This window comes from Macaca thibetana, chromosome 12 (assembly GCF_024542745.1).
Source record: "Macaca thibetana thibetana isolate TM-01 chromosome 12, ASM2454274v1, whole genome shotgun sequence".
NCBI lineage: Eukaryota > Metazoa > Chordata > Mammalia > Primates > Cercopithecidae > Macaca > Macaca thibetana.
Genome location: NC_065589.1, coordinates 127,704,022 through 127,729,601, shown reverse-complemented (window position 1 = coordinate 127,729,601; position 25,580 = coordinate 127,704,022). Strand labels below are relative to the sequence as shown.

General features: G+C 48.7%; 1 protein-coding gene and 1 long non-coding RNA gene across 2 annotated transcripts; one reads left to right on the top strand and one right to left on the bottom strand.

Moving 5' to 3' along the window:
* Positions 1 to 4,315: 4,315 nt before the first annotated feature.
* GPR148 (G protein-coupled receptor 148) lies at positions 4,316 to 8,381 on the bottom strand. The gene has a single exon (XM_050751822.1). The coding sequence runs from the start codon at positions 7,874 to 7,876 to the stop codon at positions 6,833 to 6,835; it is 1,044 nt and encodes a 347-aa protein (XP_050607779.1). The 5' UTR covers positions 7,877 to 8,381; the 3' UTR covers positions 4,316 to 6,832.
* Positions 8,382 to 19,775: 11,394 nt separating this feature from the next.
* On the top strand, positions 19,776 to 22,894 carry LOC126932734 (uncharacterized). Its single transcript, XR_007718299.1, has 3 exons — positions 19,776 to 20,338; positions 22,050 to 22,219; positions 22,364 to 22,894. It is a non-coding gene; the product is annotated as an uncharacterized LOC126932734 (long non-coding RNA).
* Positions 22,895 to 25,580: the final 2,686 nt, after the last annotated feature.

Sequence of the window (25,580 nt, the reverse complement as noted above, 5' to 3'; positions counted from 1 at the left end):
TCTCCTGCCTCAGCCTCCCAAGTAGCTGGGACTACAGGCGCCCGCCACCACACTGGGCTAATTTTTTTTTTTTTTTTTTTTTTTTGAGATGGAGTCTTGCTCTGCTGCCCAGGCTGGAGTGCAGTGGCGCAATCTCAGCTCACTGCAGGCTCCGCCTCCCAGGTTCACGCAATTCTCCTGCCTCAGCTTCCCCAGTAGCTGGGACTACAGGTGCCCGCCACCTCGCCCGGCTAGTTTTTTGTATTTTTTAGTAGAGACGGGATTTCACCGTGTCAGCCAGGATGGTCTCGATCTCCTGACCTCGTGATCCGCCCGCCTCGGCCTCCCAAAGTGCTGGGATTACAGGCTTGAGCCACCGCGCCCGGCCAATTTTTTGTATTTTTAGTACAGACGGGATTTCACCGTGTTAGCCAGAATGGCCTCGATCTCCTGACCTTGTGATCCGCCCACCTCGGCCTCCCAACATCCTGGGATTACAGGCGTGAGCCACTGCGCCTGGCCTCTTTATGCAATTTTAAATATGACAAAGGAACAGACGCTGTATGCCCATCACCCTGCTGAAGAAGTATGTGAACCACAGTTTAGAACTCTGCATCATCCTCCCCACCACATATCAATAGGCATTTTACTGAATTTTGTGTTCGTTATTATCTTTTTTTAATACTTTCCCACTGTATTAGCCTGCTCAGGCTGCTGTAACAAAATACCACACACTGGGTGGCTTCAACAACAGAAGCATACTTTCTCGAAGTGCTGGAGGCTCCAGAAGTCTGAGATCAAGGTGCAGGCGGCACTAGTTCCCAGCAAGGCCTCTCTTCCCAGCTTGCAGGTGGCTATCTTTTCCCTGTAGGAAGGGAGAGATATCTCTCTTCTTTTAAGGTCACCAATCCTATCAGGTTAGGACCTCACCCTCATGACCTCTTTAACTTACTTAACTCCCTACAGGCCTTATCTCCAAATACAGTCATATTAGTATGTATTCTTCTGGGACTTGCCTTTTTCCAAAAACCATATACTTATGGGATTCATCCGAAAACAATATACTTATGAGATTCATCCATACTGATGTGTACAACTATTTATTTTTCAGTGCTGTATAGTATTCCATTGCATGACTCTTCCATAGGCATTGACCCATTCTTTAATTGACGGTTGTTTGGGTTGTTTCTCATTTTTAGCTAATAGTGCTTCTGTGAACATGGAGCACATGAACGAGTGTTTATCTAGGGAATATATGTGGGAATGTAATTGCTGAAGTAAGGACATCCTCAACTTTGCTGTATTTGTGGTTGAAGATTATGCCAATGGCCCTGGTATTTCCCTTCCCTCTATCCTTGTCCCTTGCCGTGTGGCCTTGGAGCTCCTTTTATGGGGAGGTAGAGTCTACTGTTTCTTCCATGAGCCTGCTGCTGTGCTGTGCTGCGTGGCGCTTTGTCAAGCAGAGTGCAGCAAAGTCATGGCTTGCTGCTTCTCAGCTTCTGGCACGTCTGCTCTCGTGGAAACCTGTGAACCTCTCTTGGAAGCCTGCGAATGAGCCTGGGTTAACCTGCTGGCAGTGGCAATGCTGCGAAGCAGAGAAGAGCATCCAAGCCAAGGCCACTGGAAGAGTTTCTTGTTGCCGCTGTAACAAAATACCAAAAATCTATGGTATGAAACAATGCAGATGTATTATCTTGCAGTTCTAAAGATCAGAGGTTAAAAACGGGTCTTACTGAGTTCAAATCAGTGCAGGCAGGAGTGTGTCCTTCCAGAGGCTCAAAGGGAGAATCCACCTCCTTGCCTTTTCTCGAGGCTGCTCACATTCTTAGGGTGGTGGCTCCTTCTCCATCTTCAAAGCCAGCAGCGCAGCATCTTCCCATCTCTCCTGGTCTCTAGCCTGGCTGCCATCATTATCACATATCTCTCCCACCCTCCTGCCTCCTTCTTTCCCTTGCAAGGGCCCTTGGGGTTTCATCCTTTCACCTGATAGTCCCGGATAACCCTCCTTTCAGGATCCTTCACTCAGTCATGTCTGCAAAGCCCCTGTGGGGCACAGTCAGAGCTAACTCACACATATCTGCTGTTCTTTTTCCAGTTTCTTAATTTGGATGCTAGCTCATTAATCTTGAGCCTTTTTCATTTTGGGTAGAACACACGTAAGAGTACATTTGCCTCTGAATGTTGCTGGCTGCATCTCATACATTTCGAAGTGTACTATTTTTATTATCACTCAGTTCTAAATAATTTTCTGATTTCTGCTTTTAATTAATTAGTCTTTGATCTATGAATTGCTTAGAATGTGATTTTTACATTTCCAAGCATATTTTATTCAATTATCTTTTTGCTACTTATTTCTTTTTCTTTTTTTTTTTTTTTTTTTTTGAGACAGAGTCTCGCTATGTCGCCCAGGGTGGAGTGCAGTGGCCGGATCTCAGCTCACTGCAAGCTCCGCCTCCCGGGTTTTTACGCCATTCTCCTGCCTCAGCCTCCCGAGTAGCCGGGACTACAGGCGCCCGCCACCTCGCCCGGCTAGTTTTTTGTATTTTTTAGTAGAGACGGGGTTTCACCGTGTTAGCCAGGATGGTCTCGATCTCCTGACCTCGTGATCCGCCCGTCTCGGCCTCCCAAAGTGCTGGGATTACAGGCTTGAGCCGCCGCGCCCGGCCTTTGCTACTTATTTCTAACTTAATTACACTGGACCCAAATGATACAATCTACATAGGAATCAAGTCTCTGAAATTACTGAGGTTTGCTTTATGAGGGTAGCATGTGGTCAATTTTCTTAATAATTCCAGGCATGCTTGTATATATTATGTATTTTCCAATTGTCAAGTGCCATATTTTAAATTTATTCGCTAGGTCAAGCTTGTCAATTCTGTTGTTCAATATTCAATATCCTTATTTATTTTGCCTGGTTGCTCTACCAGTTAGAGAGAGAGCACTCTTAAACTTCGCTTTGAAGGTTGGTTTGCTAATTTCCCTTCAAAATTTTGTCATTTTGTCAATGTTTGCTTTATAAATTTTCATTCTCTTATTATATGTTACTTTTATCTCCTTTGATAAATTGGAACTTACCATGTAGTCACCCTCTTTACTCTAGAAAGGCTGTTTTGCTGTAAAGTCAGCTTTGTCTCTTCTATTGGCTTTCATTTAGTGAGTATTTGCTTTCTTTTTTTTTTTTTGAGACAGAGTCTTGCTCTGTTGCTCAGGCTGGAGTGCAGTGGCCAGATCTCAGCTCACTGCAAGCTCCACCTTCCGGGTTTACACCATTCTCCTGCCACAGCCTCCGGAATAGTTGGGACTACAGGCGCCGCCACCTTGCTTGGCTAGTTTTTTGTATTTTTTTAGTAGAGACGAGGTTTCACCATGTTAGCCAGGCTGGTCTTGATCTCCTGACCTCGTGATCCACCCGCCTCAGCCTCCCAAAGTGCTGGGACTACAGGCTTGAGCCACCGCGCCCGGCCAAGTATTTGCTTTCTATCTTTTTTTTTTTTTTTTTTTTTTTTGAGATGGAGTCTCACTCTGTCACCTGGGCTGGAGTGCAACGGCACAATCTCAGCTCACTGCAACCTCCACCTTCTGGGTTCAAGCGATTTTCCCACCTCAGCCTCCTGAGTAGCTGGGATTACAGGTGCCCTCTACCATGCCTGGCTAATGTGTTTATTTTTAGTAGAGACGGGATCTCACCATGTTGGCCAGGCTGGTTTTGAATTCCCAACCTCAGGTGATCCTCTCGCCTCTGCCTCCCAAAGCGTTGGGATTACAGGCTTGAGCTTCTGCACCTGGCCTGAGTGAAGTTTTGATTGGAGGATCCAGGAAAGGCTTTCTATCTTTTTCTATACTTCCAACTGATTGCTTTACTTCCACCCACGCTCTGTTGTTTGTTTAGCATAATCTTTTATAAATAATATATATCTGATTTAAAAGTAAATGGACAATACTGTTTCCCCACCATCAAATTTTAGTCATTTAAATTTATTCTTTTAGTAAATCTAAATGAGTTGTTCGGATTCTATCATATTATTTTATGTTTTCTATTTGTCCTGACTTCTATATATTTTTTCTTGCCTTCTTTTGGATGAGGTATATTTTCTCTTACTCATTTCATTTGTTCCTTAGATTATTTAGAGAGTGATCCTCGTTTTGTCTAGTCCGTTAGTGGTTACCTCAGACATTTTAACTGGCATGCCTAACAAGGTCTTAAATTAATATTTCTACCTTCCTCCTGAAGACTGCTAGACTTCAGAATGCTTGAAGTACAACTACACCTTTCTAACACATATACCACTGTTATAGAATCCTTTCTTTCCGTTTTTCTTAAACCCTCAAATTAGACTTTTTTTTTTTTTTTTTTTTTTTTTTTGAGACTGAGTTAAGCTTTTGTTGCCCAGGCTGGAGTGCAATGGCACAACCTTGGCTCACCGCAGCCTCCACCTTCTGGGTTCAAGTGAGTCTCCTGCCTCAGCCTCCCGAGTAGTTGGGATGACAGGCATGCGCCACCATGCCAATACAAAATTTTGTATTTTTAGTAGAAACGGGGTTTCTCCATGTTGGTCAGGCTGGTCTTGAGCTCCCTACCTCAGGTGATCCACCCGCCTCAGCCTCCCAAAGCGCTGGGATCACAGGCATCGAGCCACCACGCCCGGCTGAAATTAGACATTTTTACTGCTTTTATGTAGGCAACTAGATAATGGCTATTCCTGTTTATGTGCATAGTCTCCAGTGATTTTTCTATTTCTCCATACATCTCAAACCTTCCACCTGGAATAATTTTTCTTCTGCAACAAATACATCCCTTGAAATTTTCTTAATGCGTATTGCTAGGAATGCTGTCTTTTAGCTTCTGTGTTCTGTCAAGGTCTGGAAAGGTCGTTTTTCTGTGTATAAAATTCTAGGAAGACAGTTCTTTTCTAAGCACATTGGCAACATTATTCCAGTCGCTCAGGCTTCTGTGCTTTTTGTTTGTTTGTTTGTTTTTTGAGACGGGGTCTCTGTTGCCCAGGCTGGAGTGCAGTGGTGCGATCTCGGCTCACTGCAACCTCCGCCTCCCTGGTTCAAGCGATTCTCCTGTCTCAGCCTCCTGAGTAGCTGACAGGCACGTGCCGCCACGCTTGGTTAATTTTTTTTTTTTTTTGTATTTTTGTTTGTTTTTGAGACAGAATCTCGCTCTGTCGCCCTAGTTGGAGGGCAGTGGTGCGATCTCGGCTCACTGCAACCTACGCCTCCCGGGTTCACGCCATTCTCCTGCCTCAGCCTCCCGAATAGCTGGGACTACAGGCACCTGCCACAAAGCCCAGCTAATTTTTTTTTGTATTTTTAGTAGAGACGGGGTTTCACCATGTTGGTCAGGCTGGTCTCTTCCATTGTTTGAGAAGTCAAGGTGAGTTTAATTGCTGCTCCTTTGTCTTTTATCTCTGCCTGCTTTAAATATCTTGTCTTTGTATTTAGCTGTTTGCAGTTTCTCATGGTGTGCTTCGTGGTGGGTTATTGGTCGTTTATCTTATTTGTAATTGGTTAGATTTCTTAGATCTGAGGTTTGATATCGTTCAACAAATCTGAAAAAATCCTCAGCTGTTATCTCTTCAAGTATTTCCCCTGCTACATTTTCTGTATTATATTCCCAAATTAAATGTGTATTAGTCTTTTCCATCCCAACCTCAATGTCTCTTAATCTCTCTTTTACACGGTCGTCTCTTTGTCTCTCTGGGCTGCATTTTAGGTAATTTATCTGGAGCTGTCTTACAATTTGCAGAGTCCCTCTCCAGTTATGTCTAACATACTCCTTAATCCATATTAAATTTAACTCATAATTCTAATATTTTTATTTCAAGAAGTTCTATTTAAATCTTTTCCAAATTTTCTTGCTTATTTGAAAAAAAGTATTATCCCTGCTCATATTTTCATGTCCTTATTAGTGTCTTAAAACATCTTGAACATTTTTATAGTAACCCAGTGTTGGTAATTCAAGGAGCTGTGGTATTACGCTGCTGTCTTCTTGTTTCATCTTGTTCTCGTTCGTGGTGCCTTATCTCCCTGTGTGGTTTTGTGAGATTTGACCATGTGAAACTCCATTATTTGAGGTTCTTTGACTCTGGCAATTCTCCGAAGCCTAAGCTGAAGCTCAGATCATCCGGGAGAACCACACTAACCACAGACTGAGGTGTTTTGACCACTAACATGATTTGAAGCCTAGCTCTAAAACTGTCTGAAGAGTGGCTTCTGCTTAAGAATTCTCAAGGAATTTTCTTCTTCTACACAGCACCAATGTCAAGGCAGGCAAATTCCCTTGCTGCCCCCTTCTGTAAGGTTAGGTTATCATTTACCTTTACTGTGAGAGTGTAACCCTTGCACACTCCAGCTTTATAGTGGTATCTCCATGACACTCTCCACTGCTGTGGATCCTTGGCTTCCTTTCCTCCCTCTGACATCCTGAGTGGCTGCCCAAATAGAGCTCATGGTCCCAGCATTCAGCAGCTCTGCTTGCTCACCTCCCTGGTTCCCACTGTCAGCAACATTCTGGCTTCTGTGTGTTGGTCAGCAAGGATGCATCCACAGTGGCCATGGAGGGTGTGCAGCAAGCCACTGGAGGGATGCAGATCAAGGCTTCACTTAGACCGGAGCCCTGCTTGATTGCCTTTACTTGCTTCCATTTCCAAGTAGGATTTCAGTGTCATAAAAGAGCTTTCTCTATTTAAAAACTATCAAAATGGTGAAAAACATCAGTTGAGGTCCTCTGAAAGGCCCAATTCCACGATTATAATGTGCTGTTCTAAGAAGTTAGCCATAACTGGACGCTGCTGCATTCAACATATGATTTTTAACCTCAACTTGCCAGACTGTGGACTCAAGAACTCTAGGAAACGGTAAAGACGGCCTGGTGCCTCCTGGATGGGAGGTGGCCCCGGACCGTGCCCAACAGCTGCCGGTAGCGGAGCAGGTACAGGTATGGGAGCATGGCACGGGGAAGCATCATGAGTACCTCACTGTTAGCTGCCAGGAGCCATTTGTGAGTCCCAGAGTCAATGTGGTGGTACCTGGTTAGCACCATGTCCAGGGAGAACACCACCCCTGTGCTCACATACAATGTGATCAGCACTGAGTGGATCAGCAGGGTGCCGCTGGCCTGGGAATAGCCCTGCCCCCAGATGCCTGAAGTCTTGGCCTCTGCATAGATCCTCCAGAAGCAGTAGGCAATGAAAGCCATGCAGAGGAACAGAACGCACAGAATGGAGGTGTAGGTAACAATGGCCAGGAGGCCGCATCCCTGCTGGGTGCCCATGCTCAGTGGTAGGATGCATGAAGCTCCTTCCTCCTCCAGCTGGGCATCCTGCCACTTGCTGAGCCAAAGAAGGAATGTGAGGAAGCAGAAGGCCACCAGCCAGATGAGGGCCACTGCCTTCCAGCCAGCCCCATGGGGCATGAAGGAGAGGTAGCGCAGAGGATGGATGACTGCCAGGTAGGTGTGCAGCACAGCAGCTGTGAAGGACAGGATGGTGCTGGTGCAGGCGGCGAAGACAGCATCAGTGAGAATGCCACAGGCCATGCGGCCCAGCTCCCAGCCTCCCAGGCTGCTGGAGGAGATAAGCATGTGGAGGAGAACATAGGCCAGGTCTGAGAGCAGGATGTTGGCCAGGAGCAGGTAGTGGGGCTCCTGTCGCAGCCGTTGGTTCCGCAGGATGGTCACCAGCAGCAGGGGGCTCACAGCCAGTGTGGCTGCAGCCAGCAGGCTCGAGGGAAGGAAAAGCCAGTACAGCATGGAGCTGGGCATTCTGAGGTCCCCCAGGCCCAAGGAGGTGTTGCTGGCTGCTTGGGGCATGCAGGGTGTCTTGCTAATGAGCTGGATCACAGCCGGCCAAGCTGTAGTGCCCGCGGGGCAAGGCGCCAGCTCATCCCTCATGCTTCCTGGCAGGAATGGCTGGCTTTATCACAGGTTGTTGATTCTGCATCTGCCCTGAGTGTTGATCTGCCCCAAAGGAGTCCTGATGGTGCCACTCCTCTGTAGAGATGCCGGGCTCTGGCAGGCCTTAGGAATGACTGCTTAATAAAGATTAAAAAAAAAAAAAAGTGAATTCAAACTCACACCTGGCTTCTTGCATTCCCATCTCTGCGACTGTGCAGCTGCATGTGTGTGGGTAGACATAACAGATCATCCCACTGCCACCATTTTGCAGTCACTGACCCCTCCAGAAGTGTCCCCTATCTCAGTGGCCCCCAAACCTGTCCGCTTGGTTCACAGGGAGTGTGCAATGGACTCTCACCACACTGGATTATATTCAGTATCAGTCCTGCCCTCCAGGAAAGGAAGGAGCAGTTGTCTGGAACTAGGATCTCCGGGCTATGGACCTGGTCTGACCTCTGTCCAGCTAGAGGCTCAACAAATTGGACCAGGCTGGAGGGGCCCGGGCGCACTCACATTTCCTCACAGAGCCCTGGGTGTGGTCTCCAGCTCAGGGTGACCCTGTGCATGCGTGTGTCTTCTACACGCCTTCCACTCAGGGCTCCATGTGAGTGCTCCGTGCCCCCAAAGCCTCAGCTGACTTGTGGGGTCGCTGTGTGGTGGAAACGCCCCTTCCTCTGGGGAGGAGGAGGCCTGGCAGGCAGAGACCTCGCAGGAGCTAGTGGGGAAGAGTGGAAGGCAGGTTCCCCAGGCACCTGGCTGGTCGGGCGTGGGGTGAGCTCAGTCAGGGCCAGTGGCCAGGGTGGCTGGTGGTGGCTGGGGATCCCGTTCAGATGAACAAGCTCTCCCCCTCTCTCGAGGTGCTGGCTGCGTGGCCTTGAAAAGCTTTGTTCTGGTTTCCTTATCTGTGAAACATGAATGCCAACCACACTGACCTCATGGAAACGTGGCAGAAGCCCAGAGGTAAAGGACTCAGCACTGGGCGTAGCCTGAGGTAAGTGCTGAGTCAATGTTAACTCTCCCACCTACAGCATCCTCCGAGGCTCAGTCCCCTCTGCCCACAGATCCCTGTCATCACTGCAGAACGGGCTGCACTTGACTGCTGGCAGCCTGAGACCCCTGCCCAACACCCACCGCCGGCCTGGCAGACTGCTCCAGAAGGCAGGAGCCGCGTGGGAACAGGCAGGATATTTTTAGGGTCAGGAAGAGGCAGAAATTTCAGACGGTGGGGGTGAGACCACGTCCACCGCAGCCCGGGGACCACGCCCAGAACCGCCCCAGACCACGCCCATCGCAGCCCTGGGACCACGCCCTCCGCAGCCCAAGGCCGCGCCCGTCACAGCCGAAGACCACGCCCAGACCCGTCCCGGACCACGCCCGCCGCAGCCCGGAACCGCGTCCTCCTATAGGGTCTGTCACAGCAGCTGCCAGGAACAGCAGCGCCTGCGCCCTTATGGCCGATCACGGTACAGAAACCAAGGGTGGTTCTGAGAAAGCCCGTCTCCCCTTCCAGAGAAACCGCCATGCCATAGGGCGGACCCCGCCTCCCTGCCCCAGCTGCCCTGGCCTGCACTCCCCAGGGGTCCCTTGCACTTTACAGATGCCCTGACCAGTCTAATCGGCCCGAGGCCGGGAGAGGCCGCAGAGCCCTTCGCAGGCCACACTCTCTGCGCCAGTGTCCTGTATGCTGCAGGGCTGAGGGCCAAGACCAAGCCTCTCTGTGCTGTCCAGCCCAGCAGAACGACCCTCGCCGGCCTTTGGCGTCTTAGAATGCAGATTCCCTAGGAGAGGGAAACTCGTTAAATGACAACCCCTCAGTAAAAATGTGGCCGAGGTGACAAGCAGCAACGTCATGGAAATGGAAAGCGCGTACCTCCCATGGTGAAAGAGCCGCTAGGATGCTACAGAGCCTGCCTCCTGCTGAGAATCATCTTAGGACTTAAATAGCCAGTAAAACAATCTCAGAGCACCGCGCAGGTGCTGCCCCGAAGGGAACATCAGTTTGGTGTCACCTGCCGAGGTCCCCTATGCGGGCTGCCCTCCTGGGAAAATGCAGACCGAGCCCCTAGGGAGTGCAGGCCAGGGGCGGGGACAGGGAGGCGGGTCCGCCCTATGGCACTGCCGTTCCTCCGGAAGGGAAGATGGGCTTTCTCCGAACCACCCTTAGTTTCTGCACTGTAATCGACCCCAAATGTGGAGTCACCCAGGGCTGGCCTCCCTGGTTAGGACCCTGCAGCCTTTAACTCCTCTGCCCCCGTTCCTGTAGTCATTATGAGTCAGGACCGGCCTGCTGGCCTTGGGTGCAGACGCAGGGTGGGTGTGCAGCACAGGCTAATGAATCTGAACATAGCTTTGGAAGTCGAATCTCAGCCATCCGTAGCACTTCAAGAGCCTGGGGATGCTGGAGTGTCCCTGCCCTCTAGGAAGCTGGAGGTAAACTGAGACTGTAGGTGTGCCTAATGCCAACATGTTTAAACCACAGAACGGACATGCTCCTGGGCCCTACCGCTGAGGTGAGGTAATAGTGACCACCCACGGCCTCACCGTGGGACACCTTCTGTGCAGACACTGAGCACATCTCACAGAAATGACATGCTGCTCTGTGGGAAACTGAAGCCCAGGGAGGTTCAGTGCCTTGCCTAAGGTCACCTCTGTGTTATGAAGAAGCCATCTTTTGGCGGGGTGTGGTGGCTCACACCCGTAATCCCAGCACTTTGCAGTTTCGGAGGCCGAGACGGGCAGATCACCTGAAGTCAGGAGTTTGAAACCAGCCTGATCAACATGGAGAAACCCTGTTTCTACTAAAAATATAAAAATTAGCTGGGCATGGTAGCACATGCCTGTAATCCCAGCTACTCAGAAGCCTGAGGTAGGAGAATCTCTTGAATCCAGGAGGTGGAGGTTACAGTGAGCTGAGATCAAGCCATTGCACTCCAGTCTGGACAGCAAGAGCGAAACTCCATCTCAAAAAAAAAAAAAGCCATCTTTCCTGAGACATGCAGACCCTGTTGCTATGTCCCCTAGTGGTGGCAGCAGGACAGGAGTTACTCACCGTGGTGCCAGGTCGAGGCTCGGGCAGTCAGAGTGTAGGCACTGGGCACTGGCAGAGGTGACTGAGACTCCCAGCTGGGCCCCTCATCACACAGCAGCTCCTACAGGCAGCTGGCAGCCAGGACTACCAGGTTGAAAAGGATTATCTAAACAGGGGTTCTTGGTTTCCTGGCAGCAATACAGTGTCCCTCAGCAACTGGCCATGTCACCTGACCTAGCTGCAGGAGCAGAGAACATCTCCACCCCCGGGCCCTCATCATTGCACCTGGGTACATACATGTGTAGCAGAGGTAATGCACAAAGAACTGACTTGGCAAATTCTGGGTACCATTTTACATTTCCTTTCACCCTCCAGAACCCTGCCGAGGATCAGGAAATTGACTTCAATATGAGGCCAATTAATTTTCCTAAGGCCACCTAACAAACAAGTGGTGGAGAATAGGCATGTCTCACTCCAAATCCTGTGTTATTTCCATCCTCACTCCATCTGTTTCCTGGATGATCTTTCTACCTCTACCTTCCTGGCTGGCATTGGTACTGGACTCTTCATCATTATCATAATCTCCATCAATATCAGTCAACACATCTTTATTATCTTCACGTCTTCATCACTATCACCATCACCCTCATCCTTATCTCATCGTCGTCATCATCACCATCATCACATTACCACCATCACCATTGTCATAATCTGTTTAACGCTACTATAACAGAATACCTGAGACTGGGTAATTTATAAAAAACAGATTTATTTCTTATAGTTTCTGAGGCTGTGAAGTTCAAGGTCAAGGTGCCAGCCTCTTGCCAGGGCCTTCTTGCTCGTCATGCCGTGATGGAAGGTGGAAGGGCAAGACAGCACATGTGAGAAAGAGAAGGGAAGGAGGCCAAACTCATCCTTCTATCAAGAACTCCCTCCCAAGATAACTAACCCACTTTCACTTCCATTATAACACCATTAATTCATTCATGAGGGCAGAGCCCTCATTACCTAATCACCTCTTAGAGGCCCCACCTCTGAACACTGTTGCATTAGGGATTAAGTTTCCAACACATGAAGTTTAAGAAACACATTCAAACGGTAGCAGCCATATCATCACCACCACCATTGTTATTACCACCATCATTATCATCACTATCTTCATCAGCACCACCCATCACTATTATCATCATCACTATCATCAGCACCATCATCACTATCATTAGCACCACCACCACCATCATTATCATCATCAACACCATCATCACTATCATCAGCACCACCACCACCATCATTATCATCATCACCATCACTATCATCAGCACCATCCATCACTGTTATCATCATCATCATCATCATCACTATCATTAGCACTTCATTACCGTCATTACCATCATCACTGTCATCAGCAACACCACCCCATCATTATCATCATCACCATCACTATCATCAGCACCATCATCACTGTCAGCACGATCATCACCATCATTATCATCATCACCATCATCATCACCACCATCATATCATGTTGTGTGGCACAGGAAGTGTGGTACCAGCGTCCACTTCTGGTGAGGGCCTCAGGATGCTTATAATCATGGTGGAAGGCAAAGGGGGAGAAGGTGTGTCACATGGTGAGAGTGGAAGCAAGGTGTGGGGGGAGGTCCTAGACTTTTAAACAACCAAATCTCACATGAATTAACTGGGTGAGAACTCGCTTATCACTAAAAGGATGGTGCCAAATAATGGGATCTGCCCCAGGATCCAATTACCTCCCCCAGGCCCCACCTTCAACATTTGGAATCACATTTCAACATGAGATTTGGATGGGACAAACATCCAAACTATATCACTATCCCTTGTCCCTCCCACATCAATCCTCTGTACTCCAGCTCTCTTGCATCCCTTCTACTCCTTAACGAATGCACAACCTAGGCCGGGCGCCATGGCTCATGCCTGTAATCCCAGCACTTTGGGAGGCCGAGGCCGGCCGATCATGAGGTCAGGCGATCGAGACCATGGTGAAACCCCATCTCTACTAAAAATACAAAACATTAGCCGGGCCCAGTGGTGGGCACCTGTAGTCCCAGCTACTTGGGAGGCTGAGGCAGGAGAATGGCGTGAACCCAGGAGGCAGAGCTTGCAGTGGGCCAAGATCGGGCCACAGCACTCCAGCCTGGGCAACAGAGGGATACTCAGTCTCAAAAAAAAAAAAAAAAAAAAGAATGCACAATCTTTGTTATCTGGTGACACTGCTACCCTCTTTGCACGTTTCACTTCTGCTCAGCCAGATCTCAGTTTGAATGACTCTTCTGGAAAATGTCTCCTGATGCTTAGAATGGACCTTGACTCCCTGCTTTATACAGGCATACCTCAGAGATAGTGCAGGTTTGGTTCCATACCAGCACGATAAAGTGAATATCAGAAGAAGGCAAGTCACATGATTTTTTTAGTTTCTCAGTCCATATAAAAGTTATGTCTATACTATAATGTAGTCTAGTAAGTGTGCAATAGCACTATGTCTTAAAAAAACAATGTATACACCCTAATTTTCAAACACTTTCTTGCTAAAAAATGCTAACAATCATCTGAGGCTTCAGCAAGTGATCATCTTTTTGCTGGTGGAGAGCCTTGCCTCGATGTTGACAACTGCTGACTGATCAGGGTGGTGATTGCTGAAGGCTGGGGTGGCTGTGGCAATTTCTGAAAACATGACAATGAGATTTGCTGCATTGATTGACTCTTCTTTTCATGAAAGATTTCTCCATGGCATGCAGTGCTGTTTGATAGCATTTTACCTACAGTAAATAGAAATTCTTCCAAATCTGGAGTCAATCCTCTCAAGTTCTACTGCTGCCTTATCGAAGAAATGGATGTAATATTTCAATAATATTCACAGTATCTTCACCAAGAGTAGATTCGTTTCTCATTAAACCACTTTCTTTCCTCATTCATAAGAAGCAACTCCTCATCTCTTACAGTTTGATCATGAGATTCCAACAATTCAGTCACATCTTCAGACTCCACTTCTAATTCTAGCTCTCTTACTATTTCCACCACATCTGCAGTTACTTCCCCCACCAAAGTCTTGAACCTCTCAAAGTTATCCATGGGGGTGGAAAACAACTTCTTCCAAACACCTGTTAATGTTGACATTTTGAATTCCTACCATGAATAATGAATGTTCCTATTGGCATTTAACATGGTAAATTCTTTCCAGAAAGTTTTCAGTTTATTTTGCCCAGTTCCATCAAAGGAATCACTATTTATGGCAGCTACAGCCTTATGAAATGTATTTCTTAAATAGTAAGGCAAAAGTTGAAATTACTTCTTGATCCATGGGCTGAAAAATGAATATTGTGTTAGAAAGCACATAAACCTTAACCTCCTTATATACACCTCCACCAGAACTCTTAGGCACCTTGTCAATAAGCAGTAATATTTTGAAAGGAATCTTTTTTTCTGAGCAGTAGGTCTCAACAGCAGGCTTAAAATATTCAGTAAACCATTCTGTAAACCGATGTGCTGTCACCCAGGCTTTGTTGCTGCATTGATAGAGCACAGGCAGAGTAGATTTAGTGTAATTCTTAAGGGCCCTCTGATTTTCAGAAGGGTAAATAAGCACTGGCTTCAACTTAACGTCACCAGCTGCACTAACTCCTAACAAGAGAGTCAGTCTGTTATTTTGAAACTTTGAAGCCAGGCATTGACTTCTCTCTGGCTATGGAAGCCCTAGATGGCATCTTCTTTCTTGTTTTTTGTTTTTGTTTTTTTTGACAGAGTCTCACTTCCGTCATGCAGGCTGGAGTGCAGTGGTGTAATCACAGCTCACTGCAGCCTTGACTTCCCAGGCTCAGGTGATTCTCCCACCTCAGTAGCTGGGACTACAGGCATGCATCATCATGCCTAGCTGGGTTTTTTTTTTTTTGAAACGGAGTCTCACTCTGTCACCCAGGCTGGAGTGCAGTGGTGTGATCTCCACTCACTGCAAGCTCTGCCTCCCGGGTTCACACCATTCTCCTGCCTCAGCCTCCCGAGTAGCTGGGACTACAGGCACCCACCACCACGCACAGCTAATTTTTTGTATTTTTAGTAGAGACGGGGTTTCACCATATTAGCCAGGATGGTCTCAGTCTCCTGACCTTGTGATCTGCCCGCCTCAGCCTCCCAAAGTGCAGGGATTACAGGCGTGAGACACCACACACGGCCTGGTTTTGTTTTCTGTATTTTAGTACAGAAGGAGTTTCTCCATGTTACTCAGGCTGGCGGCATCTTCTTTCAACAGAAAGCTGTTTCATCTACATGGAAAATTTGTTGTTTAGTGTAGCCGCCTTCATCAGTTATTACGGTACATACCTTGTATGCACTAAGGTATGCCTGTACTCATATGTTGCCCTTTATTCCTCTTACACCATTTACTACAATTTTTCTTAATGTTTAATGTGTGGTTTATGCCTAAGCTTGCTATGAGGACCAGCTCCATGAAGGCAGGGGCTGTGTCTGTCCTGCCCACCAGCGTACCCTCAGTGCCTATTGTGCAGAGAGGTAAATGCCAGACTGAAGATTAAAATGGCTTGTCTTTAAGACCAGCGGATTTAAATTGGGGGAAAAGGTGAGAGGGAAATCTGAGGCCAAAGACTCAGTTTGAGCAGAGGCCAGGGCCATGCCATGGCATTTCACGTGGGCTCCCTTGGCTGTGACAGGAAGGTAGAGAGAAGCAACTTAAACTGCAGAGCAACAAGACTAAACGCAGCATCTGCAAGGATAGAGTGAACATCCAGGTAGACGAGGGGCTGGAGGAGTCCTGGAAGCAGGGGGAGGTGTCCTTGTGATGGGCCAGAGGTAGAGAAGAGGAGTGCTCCTCCAAAGCCAGGTTCTAAATTGATCAGGAGTGTCAGAGGTATGACGCTTTTCTGGAACGTTCCTGGAGATCTGAGAGATCTTGAGCGTATTGACATCTTTACAATGAGATTTCCAATCCGTATCAAAGGATATTGGAATGTTGCTGCATCTCTTGGTTAAACCTGGATTTAAAAAAATAAGTAATATGTACTGCTTAAGATAAACTAATTCTGACAGCTCCCAGAGCCCCCCAATATTTCCCCCCCCATTTCAATTTCTGGCCTGATCCCCTTTACCACACTGAGCTCCTGGCCGGGCTGGGTCTCTTTGGCCCCATGCCCCAATCCCACTTCACATGGTGACTGCTGGCTCAGAGCGGTGCCCAGTCAGTTCTGAGAAGGATAAATATAATGATTGTATGCACCTAGGGGCGCTGGCAAGGATGATAATGGCATTTGGTCCTTGTTCCCGACATGCAACTGGCCCGCCTCCCGCTCCTCCTAGTGTGTGTGGGCTCTGCTCCTCCACACACTAGCTCCTCTATCACCCTTCTCCTCATGGCAGAGCGACTTTTTATTTATCCATTGACTTGAGTGGTGGAGTTTATTTTATTGGATTTTAGCACACATGTGAAGGCTTTGAAAAGCCTCTTCAGGCCGGGCGCGGTGGCTCACGCCTGTAATCCCAGCACTTTGGGAGGCCGAGGCGGGCTAATCACGAGGTCGGGAGATCGAGACCATCCTGGCTAACACGGTGAAACCCCATCTCCACTAAAAATACAAAAAATTAGCTGGGCATGGTGGCAGCACCTGTAGTCCCAGCTACTCGGGAGGCTGAGGCAGGAGAATGGCGTGAACCTGAGAGGCGGTGCTTGCAGTGAGCCGCAATCATGCCACTGCACTCCAGCCTGGGCAACAGAGTGAGACTCTGTCTCAAAAAAAAAAAAAGAAAACGAAAAGCCTTTTTAGTCGATGACCATATTTCTCTTCTGACCACCATGTCCACCCCCACTGAAGCCTCCCGAAGGTCCATAAAGTCTGGATGATAATTAAAGTCATCCCAGCTGTCCTGGTCTGTTGTCAAGCCCTGTGGCTACCCTCCCTGCAGGGCGGCAGCTGCCCCACCCGCTGTCCTCTGCTCAGCACACCCCGCCCATGCCCAGCCCAGAGTCCACCTACGCACTGCCCCTCTGCCTGGAGCAGTCCTACCATGCAGGTCCCAGCCTGTTGTGTTCACTTAACTTTAAAGATTAATTGGCCGGGCGCGGTGGTTCATGCCTGTAATCCCAGCACTTTGGGAGGCCGAGGCGGGTGGATCACAAGGTCAGGAGATCGAGACCATCCTAACCAACATGGTGAAACCCCATCTCTACTAAAAATACAAAAATTAGCCGGATGTGGTGGTGTGTGCCTGTAATCCCAGCTACTAGGGACGCTGAGGCAGAAGAATCACTTGAACCAGGGAGTTGAAGGTTGCAGTGAGCCGAGATAGCGCCACTGCACTCCAGCCTGGCAACAGAGTGAGACTCGTCTTAAAAAAAAAAAAAGATTAATTTACAGCAAACGCTTTGTAAGCACTCTTTTATTAGCACTGTGTCCTATTTATTTCAAATATACTGAAAAGGCTGGGCATGGTGGCTCACCCCTGTAATCCCAGCACTTTGGAAGCCCGAGGCAGGAGGATCACTTGAGGCCAGAAGTTTGAGGTTATGAGTCTGAGAATAGCCTGGACAACATAATGAGATTCTGTCTCTCCAAAAATAAAAATTAAAAATTAAAAACTTAGCCATACCTGGTGACGCATGCCTGTAGTCCCAGCTGCTTGGGAAGCTGAGGCAGGAGGATCGCTTGAGCCCAGGAAATTGGGGTTATCTCCAACCTGGGTGACAGAGTGAGACTCCATCTCTAGAAAAAAAAATTTTTATAGCAAACACTTTGTTCTTTTATTAGCACTGTGAAGTATTTGAAATACACTGAGAAATGCAGACTAGGATTAGCAGACACTCATGGACCCACTATCCAGGATTAGCAAATGTTCACATTTTGCCATATTTGCTTCCAATTATTATTATTCTTATTTGAGACAGAGTCTCGCTCTGTCGCCCAGGCTGGAGTACAGTGGTACACTCTCGGCTCACTGCAAGCTCCACCTCCCGCGTTCAAGCAATTCTCCTGCCTCAGCCTCCCAAGTAGCTGGGATTACAGGTGTGTGCCACCATGCCCGGCTAATTTTTTTATTTTTAGTAGAAATGGGGTTTCGCCATGTTAGCCAAGCTGGTCTTGAACTCCTGACCTCAAGTGATCCACCTGCCTCGGCCTCCCAAAGTGCTGATATTACAGGTGTGAGCCACTGTGTCTGGCGAGCTTCCAATTATTATTATTATTTTTTTTTTTTTTTTTGAGACGGAGTCTCGCTCTGTCACCCGGGCTGGAGTGCAGTGGCCGGATCTCAGCTCACTGCAAGCTCCGCCTCCCGGGTTCACGCCATTCTCCTGCCTCAGCCTCCCGAGTAGCTGGGACTACAGGCGCCCGCCACCTCGCCCGGCTAGCTTTTTGTATTTTTTAGTAGAGATGGGGTTTCACCGTGTTAGCCAGGATGGTCTCGATCTCCTGACCTTGTGATCCGCCCGTCTCAGCCTCCCAAAGTGCTGGGATTACAGGCTTGAGCCACCGCGCCCGGCTCCAATTATTTTTATATAACGTTTTATGTTACATATAACTAGATATAAATATATTTACATGTAAACATATATTACATACTGTATACATTTTTTAACATAGCAAAGCCTCTCACATACAGTTACAGACCCCTTTGTCCGCATCCTCTGGCCTATTCTCTCCCTCCCTGTGCAGTATCCACCCCGGAGTTACCATATCTTCCTCCTGCCCGTGTTTTTTAATTTTGCTGCAAATACACAGTCCCTGAACTATATATAGCATTTATTCTGTATTTGGTATGGTTGCTTCATTCTACTGCTGGCGTTTTCCACTCAACATCCTACCTTCCGGGCCAATGTTGTTGCCATTCACAAGCCTAGTTCATTCTACGAAAATGCTCTGCAGCGTTCCCTTCTCTGGGCACCTCACCACTTATTTCGCCGCTGTTCTCTGATGGATGCTTTTGCTTTTTTCCAGTCTTACCAGCAGGGCAGTGACAAGGTTGCTAGGTGGAGGAGTCTGAATGTTCACCTAGGATGTTTTTCTAGCAGGAGGAATCGCATGGTCAGCTGTGCAAGATGTGCTGCTTTGCCCTCCACGGCATCTACTCCACACTCCCAGCAGCGTGTGAGAAGGCCCTGCTGGAGTGGCCAGGGGACCCTCGGAGGAGCCTAGGCCCTCCAGGGTGGGCCAGTCTCCCGTCAAGTGCTGTCAGGTTTGCTAAGTTCATTCAGGCACCACTTTGGAGACGGACCCTCAGCACTGAGAAGGAGGGTTACTGGTTGGATCTAGATGTGTTGCGTTACAGGTAGCACAAGGAGCTGTGTTCCCCGCCTGGTCATGTGGTAGGACAGTCAACTGTCGTCACCATCCCTGTAGCACCAGCACATCTGATGCCAGCAGGAGTGGATGGCCCTACTTCTCCAGGTGTCTTCACCTGCCACTTACTGGAACCTGCTCTGTCAAGGCAGGCCCTGAAGGTTTCTTCAAATATAGCTGAGGAGGGAAGAGATACTTTGCCTTCAACATCGGTGACCCGAGTCCTCTGGAACTGCCTCCAAAGAGGAAGAGCACTTTCCCCTCTCAGACAACATGGTACCGGCACCCCTCACTCTCAACACAGAATGGAACATAGTCTGCACTCCTGTAGATGATCTGAAGGCATCAGGGGACCATGTGATACCAACCTCAGTCTCAGAGGGTAGGCCCTGCACGGGGTTGCGCAGCGTGGGGCCGCACCCCTCAGCCCTACCCCTCTGTTCTTCCTGATCCTGCAACAACATGGCTCTGGAATCTCAGAGGGCAGTCACTGCCTTCCGGCAGCCCCATCACCGTGGCTAGGGAGGAGGAGGCAGCCACAGAGGCCTCAGGGAGCAACATCTCCCACTGCCCAGGCCTTTGGCAACACGAGTGAGATGTGGCCTCTGCCCCAAGGGTGCTTGCAGAGCAGCAGGGAAGGTGAATGTGATAGTTAGTGGTTAATATTAAGTGTCAACTTGATTGGACTGAAGGATGCAAAGTATTGTTTCTGGGTGTTTCTGGGTGTTGCCAGCAGAGATTCACATGTGAGTCAGTGGACTAGGAGAGGAAGACCCACCTACAATGTGGGTGGGCACCATCCAATCGGCTGCCAGCATGGCGAGAAAAAGCAGGCAGAAGAAGGTGGAGGAAGCTGACTTGCCGAGTCTCCCAGGCTTCATCCTTCTTCCCTGCTGAATGCTTCATACCCTCGAACATCAGACTCCTGGTTCTTCAGCTTCTGGACTCTTGGACTTACACCAGTGGTTTGCCAGAGTTCTCAGGCCTTCGGCCACAGACTGAAGGCTGCACTCTTGGCTTCCCTACTTCTCAGGTTTTTGGACTCGGACTGAGCCACTACTGGCTTCCCTGCTCCTCAGCTTGCAGACGGCCTGTCATGGGACTTCACCCTGGGATCGTGTGAGTCAGTTCTTCTCAATAAATGCCCTTTCATGTGTTAGTTCTGTGCCTCTGGAGAACACTGATGAACACAGTGAGAAAGGCGGCTGGCACACCCGGGGACCCACAGAGGAGGAGAACGAACTTGAAAGTCCCCCCTGAGCGCTAAAGGGATTCCCAGAGTGAGCGTCCCCTCCCGAGGGGCGGAGGAGACACGGGACACTCCTGCGGGTCTGGGATGGTGGATGGCTTGGAGGGGATGCGGGAGCCACAGGTAAACAGGCTGCCGAGGGAGGGAAGAGTAGGTACCAGTTCAGAGTCTGGGGCTGTGAGTTTAGCTGATTAGGCCCTTGTAAAACAGTTTCACGATGCCACCTGGTGGCAAGCTCAGAGCAACTTATTCCCGGAGAACAGGGACAGGAAAAATCCATCTGGTGGTGAGCGTGCAAGGAGAAGAGGAAGGCACTGTCTGGTCTGGTATGCAGGGCATGGCATGGGAGAGCACAGCCCCTTGGCACCTCGAGCCTGTGGAGAGAGGCCGTGGGGGTAGTGGTCACCAGAGCCCTTCTGCTGAGGCCCAGTGCTGCCCTGACCCTGCCTGCAGGTCACTGTGCCACTGGGTGATGCCGGCACCGCGTCTGTGAGGGGGAGCGCAGGGGTGGCTGTGAGGCCTCAGGGCACTTGCTCCATGGGGTGCCCACAGCCTGCCTGGAGTCCCTCCTCTGCTCACAGCACTATAGGCTGTCACTGGGAACCTCCTACTCTGTAGGCCCACCCAGCTTGTGACTTGGCAACCCTGTCCCATATCCAGACTGAACAATAGCTGTCTTCTGCGCTCCCTTGGGAGCAGCTTGGGCCAGGCAGGTGGGGTCATGCTGAGGGCCAACAGCAGGACAAAGAGGGGCAGGTGGCCGGCAGGCCCGCCCACACCCATGCTCCCCACATGAGGTGGGTTGTCCTTGGCTTCAGGCTCCTCATCTCAAACTGACAATGTACATCATTGTGAGGTGACGTGGTGTGGGAGGTGGGTCCCTGGACGCCTGAGGAACAGCCCAGATGGTGGGCAGTGCATTCCAGCACCCCAGCTCTCCAAAGCCCCTTTCACCTCCCTGAAGACAGTGTTTCTGCAGCTTTCCGGGGCCAGGCCACCTTTGTCCTCAGCCACCTGCCTAGTGTGTTTCGGCCCCACCCAGTGTCACCCACCCTGTGTGACACTTCCACACCCCACATTGGGCTCCTCCTCTGCAGCCACCCTCAGGCTTCTTGCCTTGCCTACCCCTCCAGCTTCCCTATACAACTCTCAGTCTCATCCTCTACACCTCTGGCCATACTAGGGAGGGGCGCATTACTTTTTTCCAGTTTTTTAAAATTGTGGTAAAATATACATAACATAAATTTGCATTTTAACCAGTTTTAAGTGTACAGTTCAGTGGCATGAAGTACATTCACACTGTTGGGCAGCCGTCACCACCGTCCATCTCCAGGACTTTTTCATCTTCCCAGACTGACACTCGGCCCCCATTCAACACAAACCCCACATTCCCCTCCCTCCAGCTCCCACCATTCTACTTCCTGTCTCTAGTTCTCTGGCCTCTCGGGGCCTCTCGAGACACAACTAATGGGAGTGGAGCCCCATAGTGCCTGTGCTGGTGTGGCTGCCTTCTTTCACTTAATGTAACGTCTTTAAAGTTCAGCCGTTGTATTATGCATCAGAATTTCATTCCTTTTCAAGGGTGAAGACTGTACCACGTTTTATGTATCCATTCGTCTACACACGGAGGCTTGGGCTGATTCCACCTCTGGGCTTTGTGAGTGATGCTTCTAGGCAGACAGTTGTCACTTCAAGACCTTGCTTTCAATCCTTCCGGGTGTATACCCCGAAGCAGAATTGCGGACCAAAGGGTAATTCTGTTTAATTTTTCGAGGAACTGCCAAACTTTTATGTTTAAATGTTCAGTGAAGTTGAAGTTTTATTTTTTAATTTGATGTTCAATTGTTTGAGGAACTGGCATTCACAGCATCTGCACCGTTTTCGATTTCCAACAGCAGGCACAGGTTCCGCTTTCTCTACGTCCTCGCCAACAGCAGGCACGGGTCCGCTTTCTCTACGTCCTCGCCAACAGCAGGCACAGGGTCTGCTTTCTCTGCGTCCTCGCCAACAGTTTTTATTTTCTGTGTTTTCAATGGATGTGAGGTGGTATCTCATTGTTTTCATTTGCATTTCCCTAATGTTTAGTGATGTTGAGCATCTTTTTATGTTATTGGCTATTTGTATATCCTCTTTAGAGAAATGTCTATTCAAGGCTGGATGCAGTGACTCACGCCTGTAATCCCAGCACTTTAGGAGGCTGAAGCGCGTGGATCACCTGAGGTCAGGAGTTCAAGACAAGCCTGGCCAACATGGTGAAATCTGTCTCTACTAAAAATACAAAAAAAATTGGCTGGGGGTGGTGGCAGGCGCCTGTAATCCCAGCTACTCAGGAGGCTGAGGCAGGAGAACAACTTGGACCTGGGAGGCAGAGGTTGCAGTGAGCCAGGATCACACCGCTGCACTCCAGCCTGGGCAACAAGAGCGAAACTCTGTCTCAAAAAATAAAATAAAAATAAATGTCTATTCAAGTCCTTTGCCAGTTTTTGAATTGGGTTCTTTGATTTTTGTTGTTCAGTTGTAGATTTAAAAAGAAAATATTCTGGATATTAACCTCTTACCAGATGTATGATTTACAAAGAAAAAAAAACAGTTCAGAGAGTATAAAAAGATCAAGTGTTTTTTTAAAGGGTAGATGAAAGTAGATACATTGGCCGGGCGCGGTGACTCAAGCCTCTAATCCCAGCACTTTGGGAGGCCGAGACGGGCGGATCACGAGGTCAGGAGATCAAGACTATCCTGGCTAACACGGTGAAACCCCGTCTCTACTAAAAAATACAAAAAACTAGCCGGGGGAGGTGGTGGGCGCCTGTAGTCCCAGCTACACAGGAGGCTGAGGCAGGAAAATGGCGTTAACCCAGGAGGCGGAGCTTGCAGTGAGCTGAGATCCGGCCACTGCACTCCAGCCCGAGCGACAGAGCGAGACTCCGTCTCAAAAAAAAAAAAAAAAAAAAAAGAAAGTAGATACATTAGAAAAACACATTATTATTCCATGTGTAAACTTGAGACTCTTGTGCCTGTGTTTACTCTGGTTCTTTTCACAATACATTGAAATCATCCCTTGGTCGGGTGCAGTGGCTCACTCCTGTAATCCCAGCACTTTAAGAGACCGAGGTGGGTGGATCGGCTGAGGTCAGGAGTTCAAGACCAGCCTTGAACCCAGGACCCAAGAAGCAGAGATTGCAGTGAGCCAAGATCGCACCATTGCACCCCAGTCTGGGCTACAAGAGTGAAACTGTTTAAAAACAAACAAACAAACAAACAAACAAACGGGTTGAGCACAGTGGCTCATGCCTATAATCCCAGCAGTTTGGGAGGCCCAGGTGGGCGGATCACTTGAGGTCAGGAGTTCGAGACCAGCTTGGCCAACATAGTGAAACCCTATCTCTACTAATAATACAAAATATAGCTGGGCATGGTGGCATGTGCCTATAATCCCAGCTACTTGGGAGGCTGAGGCAGGAGAATGGCTTGAGTCCAGGAGGTAGAGGTTACAGTGAGCCGAGATAGTGCCACTGTACTCCAGCCAGGGCAACAGAGCAAGACTCTGTCTCAAAAAAAAAAAAAAATTAAAAAAAGGAAATTATCAATTTACTTTTCTGCATCTTCTGCTAGAGCTTGAGCTTTTGAATGAAATTCTTGTGTCTGCATTGGCAGAATCTGTCTCAGAGGAGACTGTGGTAGGGAGAATTCTAAGATAACCCTCAACAACCCACATCGTATATAATTCCTCCCTGCAAGGGTGGGAGGGACTGTGAATATAATGGGCTATCAGTCTCGACTGTGTTAATCACATAGCACTTTAAGAAAGGGAGATTATTGATTAAGAAAGGGTGATGTCCTTGAAAGTTCTGACCAAATCATGGGAGTCCTTTGTATCTGGGTCTAGAGGTCACAGACAAGAGAAGTCAGAGATTCAAAGCCTAGGAAGGATTTGATGCAAGAGATCCTGAGGCTGTCCCTGAAGGAGGAAGCTGCGGTATTGTGAGAGGGCCTGTGGGAAGCAGCCAAGTGGCCTCTAGGCGTTGACAGTGGCTTCCAACTAGCAAACGCCTGCCTCAGTCATTCAACTGCAAGAAACGGAATTTTGCCAACAACCTAAATGGGCTGGAAGGCAAATTCTTCTGCAGAGCCTTCAGAGAGCTTGTGGCCAGTCGACATCTTGAGCATTAGACCTTCAGCAGAGAACCAAGTCGGGCCATGGCAGAGTTCTTACCCATGGGCATGGCATGGTCATGTATTTGTGTTGTTTTAAACCATGAGGTTAAAACTTTCACAGCAACAGAACACTAATAGGAATTTTGGTTCCAGGAATGAGGTGCTGCTGTAAGAAACATTTAAAAATATGCCAGTAGTTTTGGAACTGGGCAGTGGGTAGGGCCTGGAAATATTTTGAGGAACATCATTTAAAAAACTTGAATTACCGGCCGGGCGCAGTGGCTCACGCCTGTAATCCCAGCACTTTGGGAGGCCGAGGAGGGCGGATCAAGAGGTCAGGAGATCAAGACCATCCTGGCTAACAAGGTGAAACCTCGTCACTACTAAAAATACAAAAAAATTAGCCGGGCGTGGTGGCGGGTGCCTGTGGTCCCAGCTACTCAGGAGGCTGAGGCAGGAGAATGGCGTGAACCTGGGAGGCGGAGCTTGCAGTGAGCCGAGATCGCGCCACTGCACTCCAGCCTGGGTGACAGAGCGAGACTCCGTCTCAAAAAAAAAAAAAAAAAAAAACTTGAATTACCTTAGAGAAGGCCTCTATTTCCTTGGATAGACTGTGCATAGAAATATAGACTTTAAGGCTTCTGTGGTTGACAGCTTAGCAGGTGGGGGGTATGCTACCGGAAATGGGGTAGGTCCTGATAGTGTCACAGCAGAAACTGTTTCCCGCTGCTGTGTGGGGAGCAAATTTTCAGGGGCCCATTTGCACGTATGTGTAATTGCCAGATAGGTTCTTCCTGCCTGCTGCGCAGACAGAATCAAACTCCTGAGACCGTGCTGTTGCAGTAGAGAAAGACTTTCATTGACCAGGGCCCAGCTCACACAGGAGAACTGGCGTTCTCACTCAAATTGGTCTCCCTGTAGGCTCAGAGGCCAGGAGATTTTATGGACAATTGATGG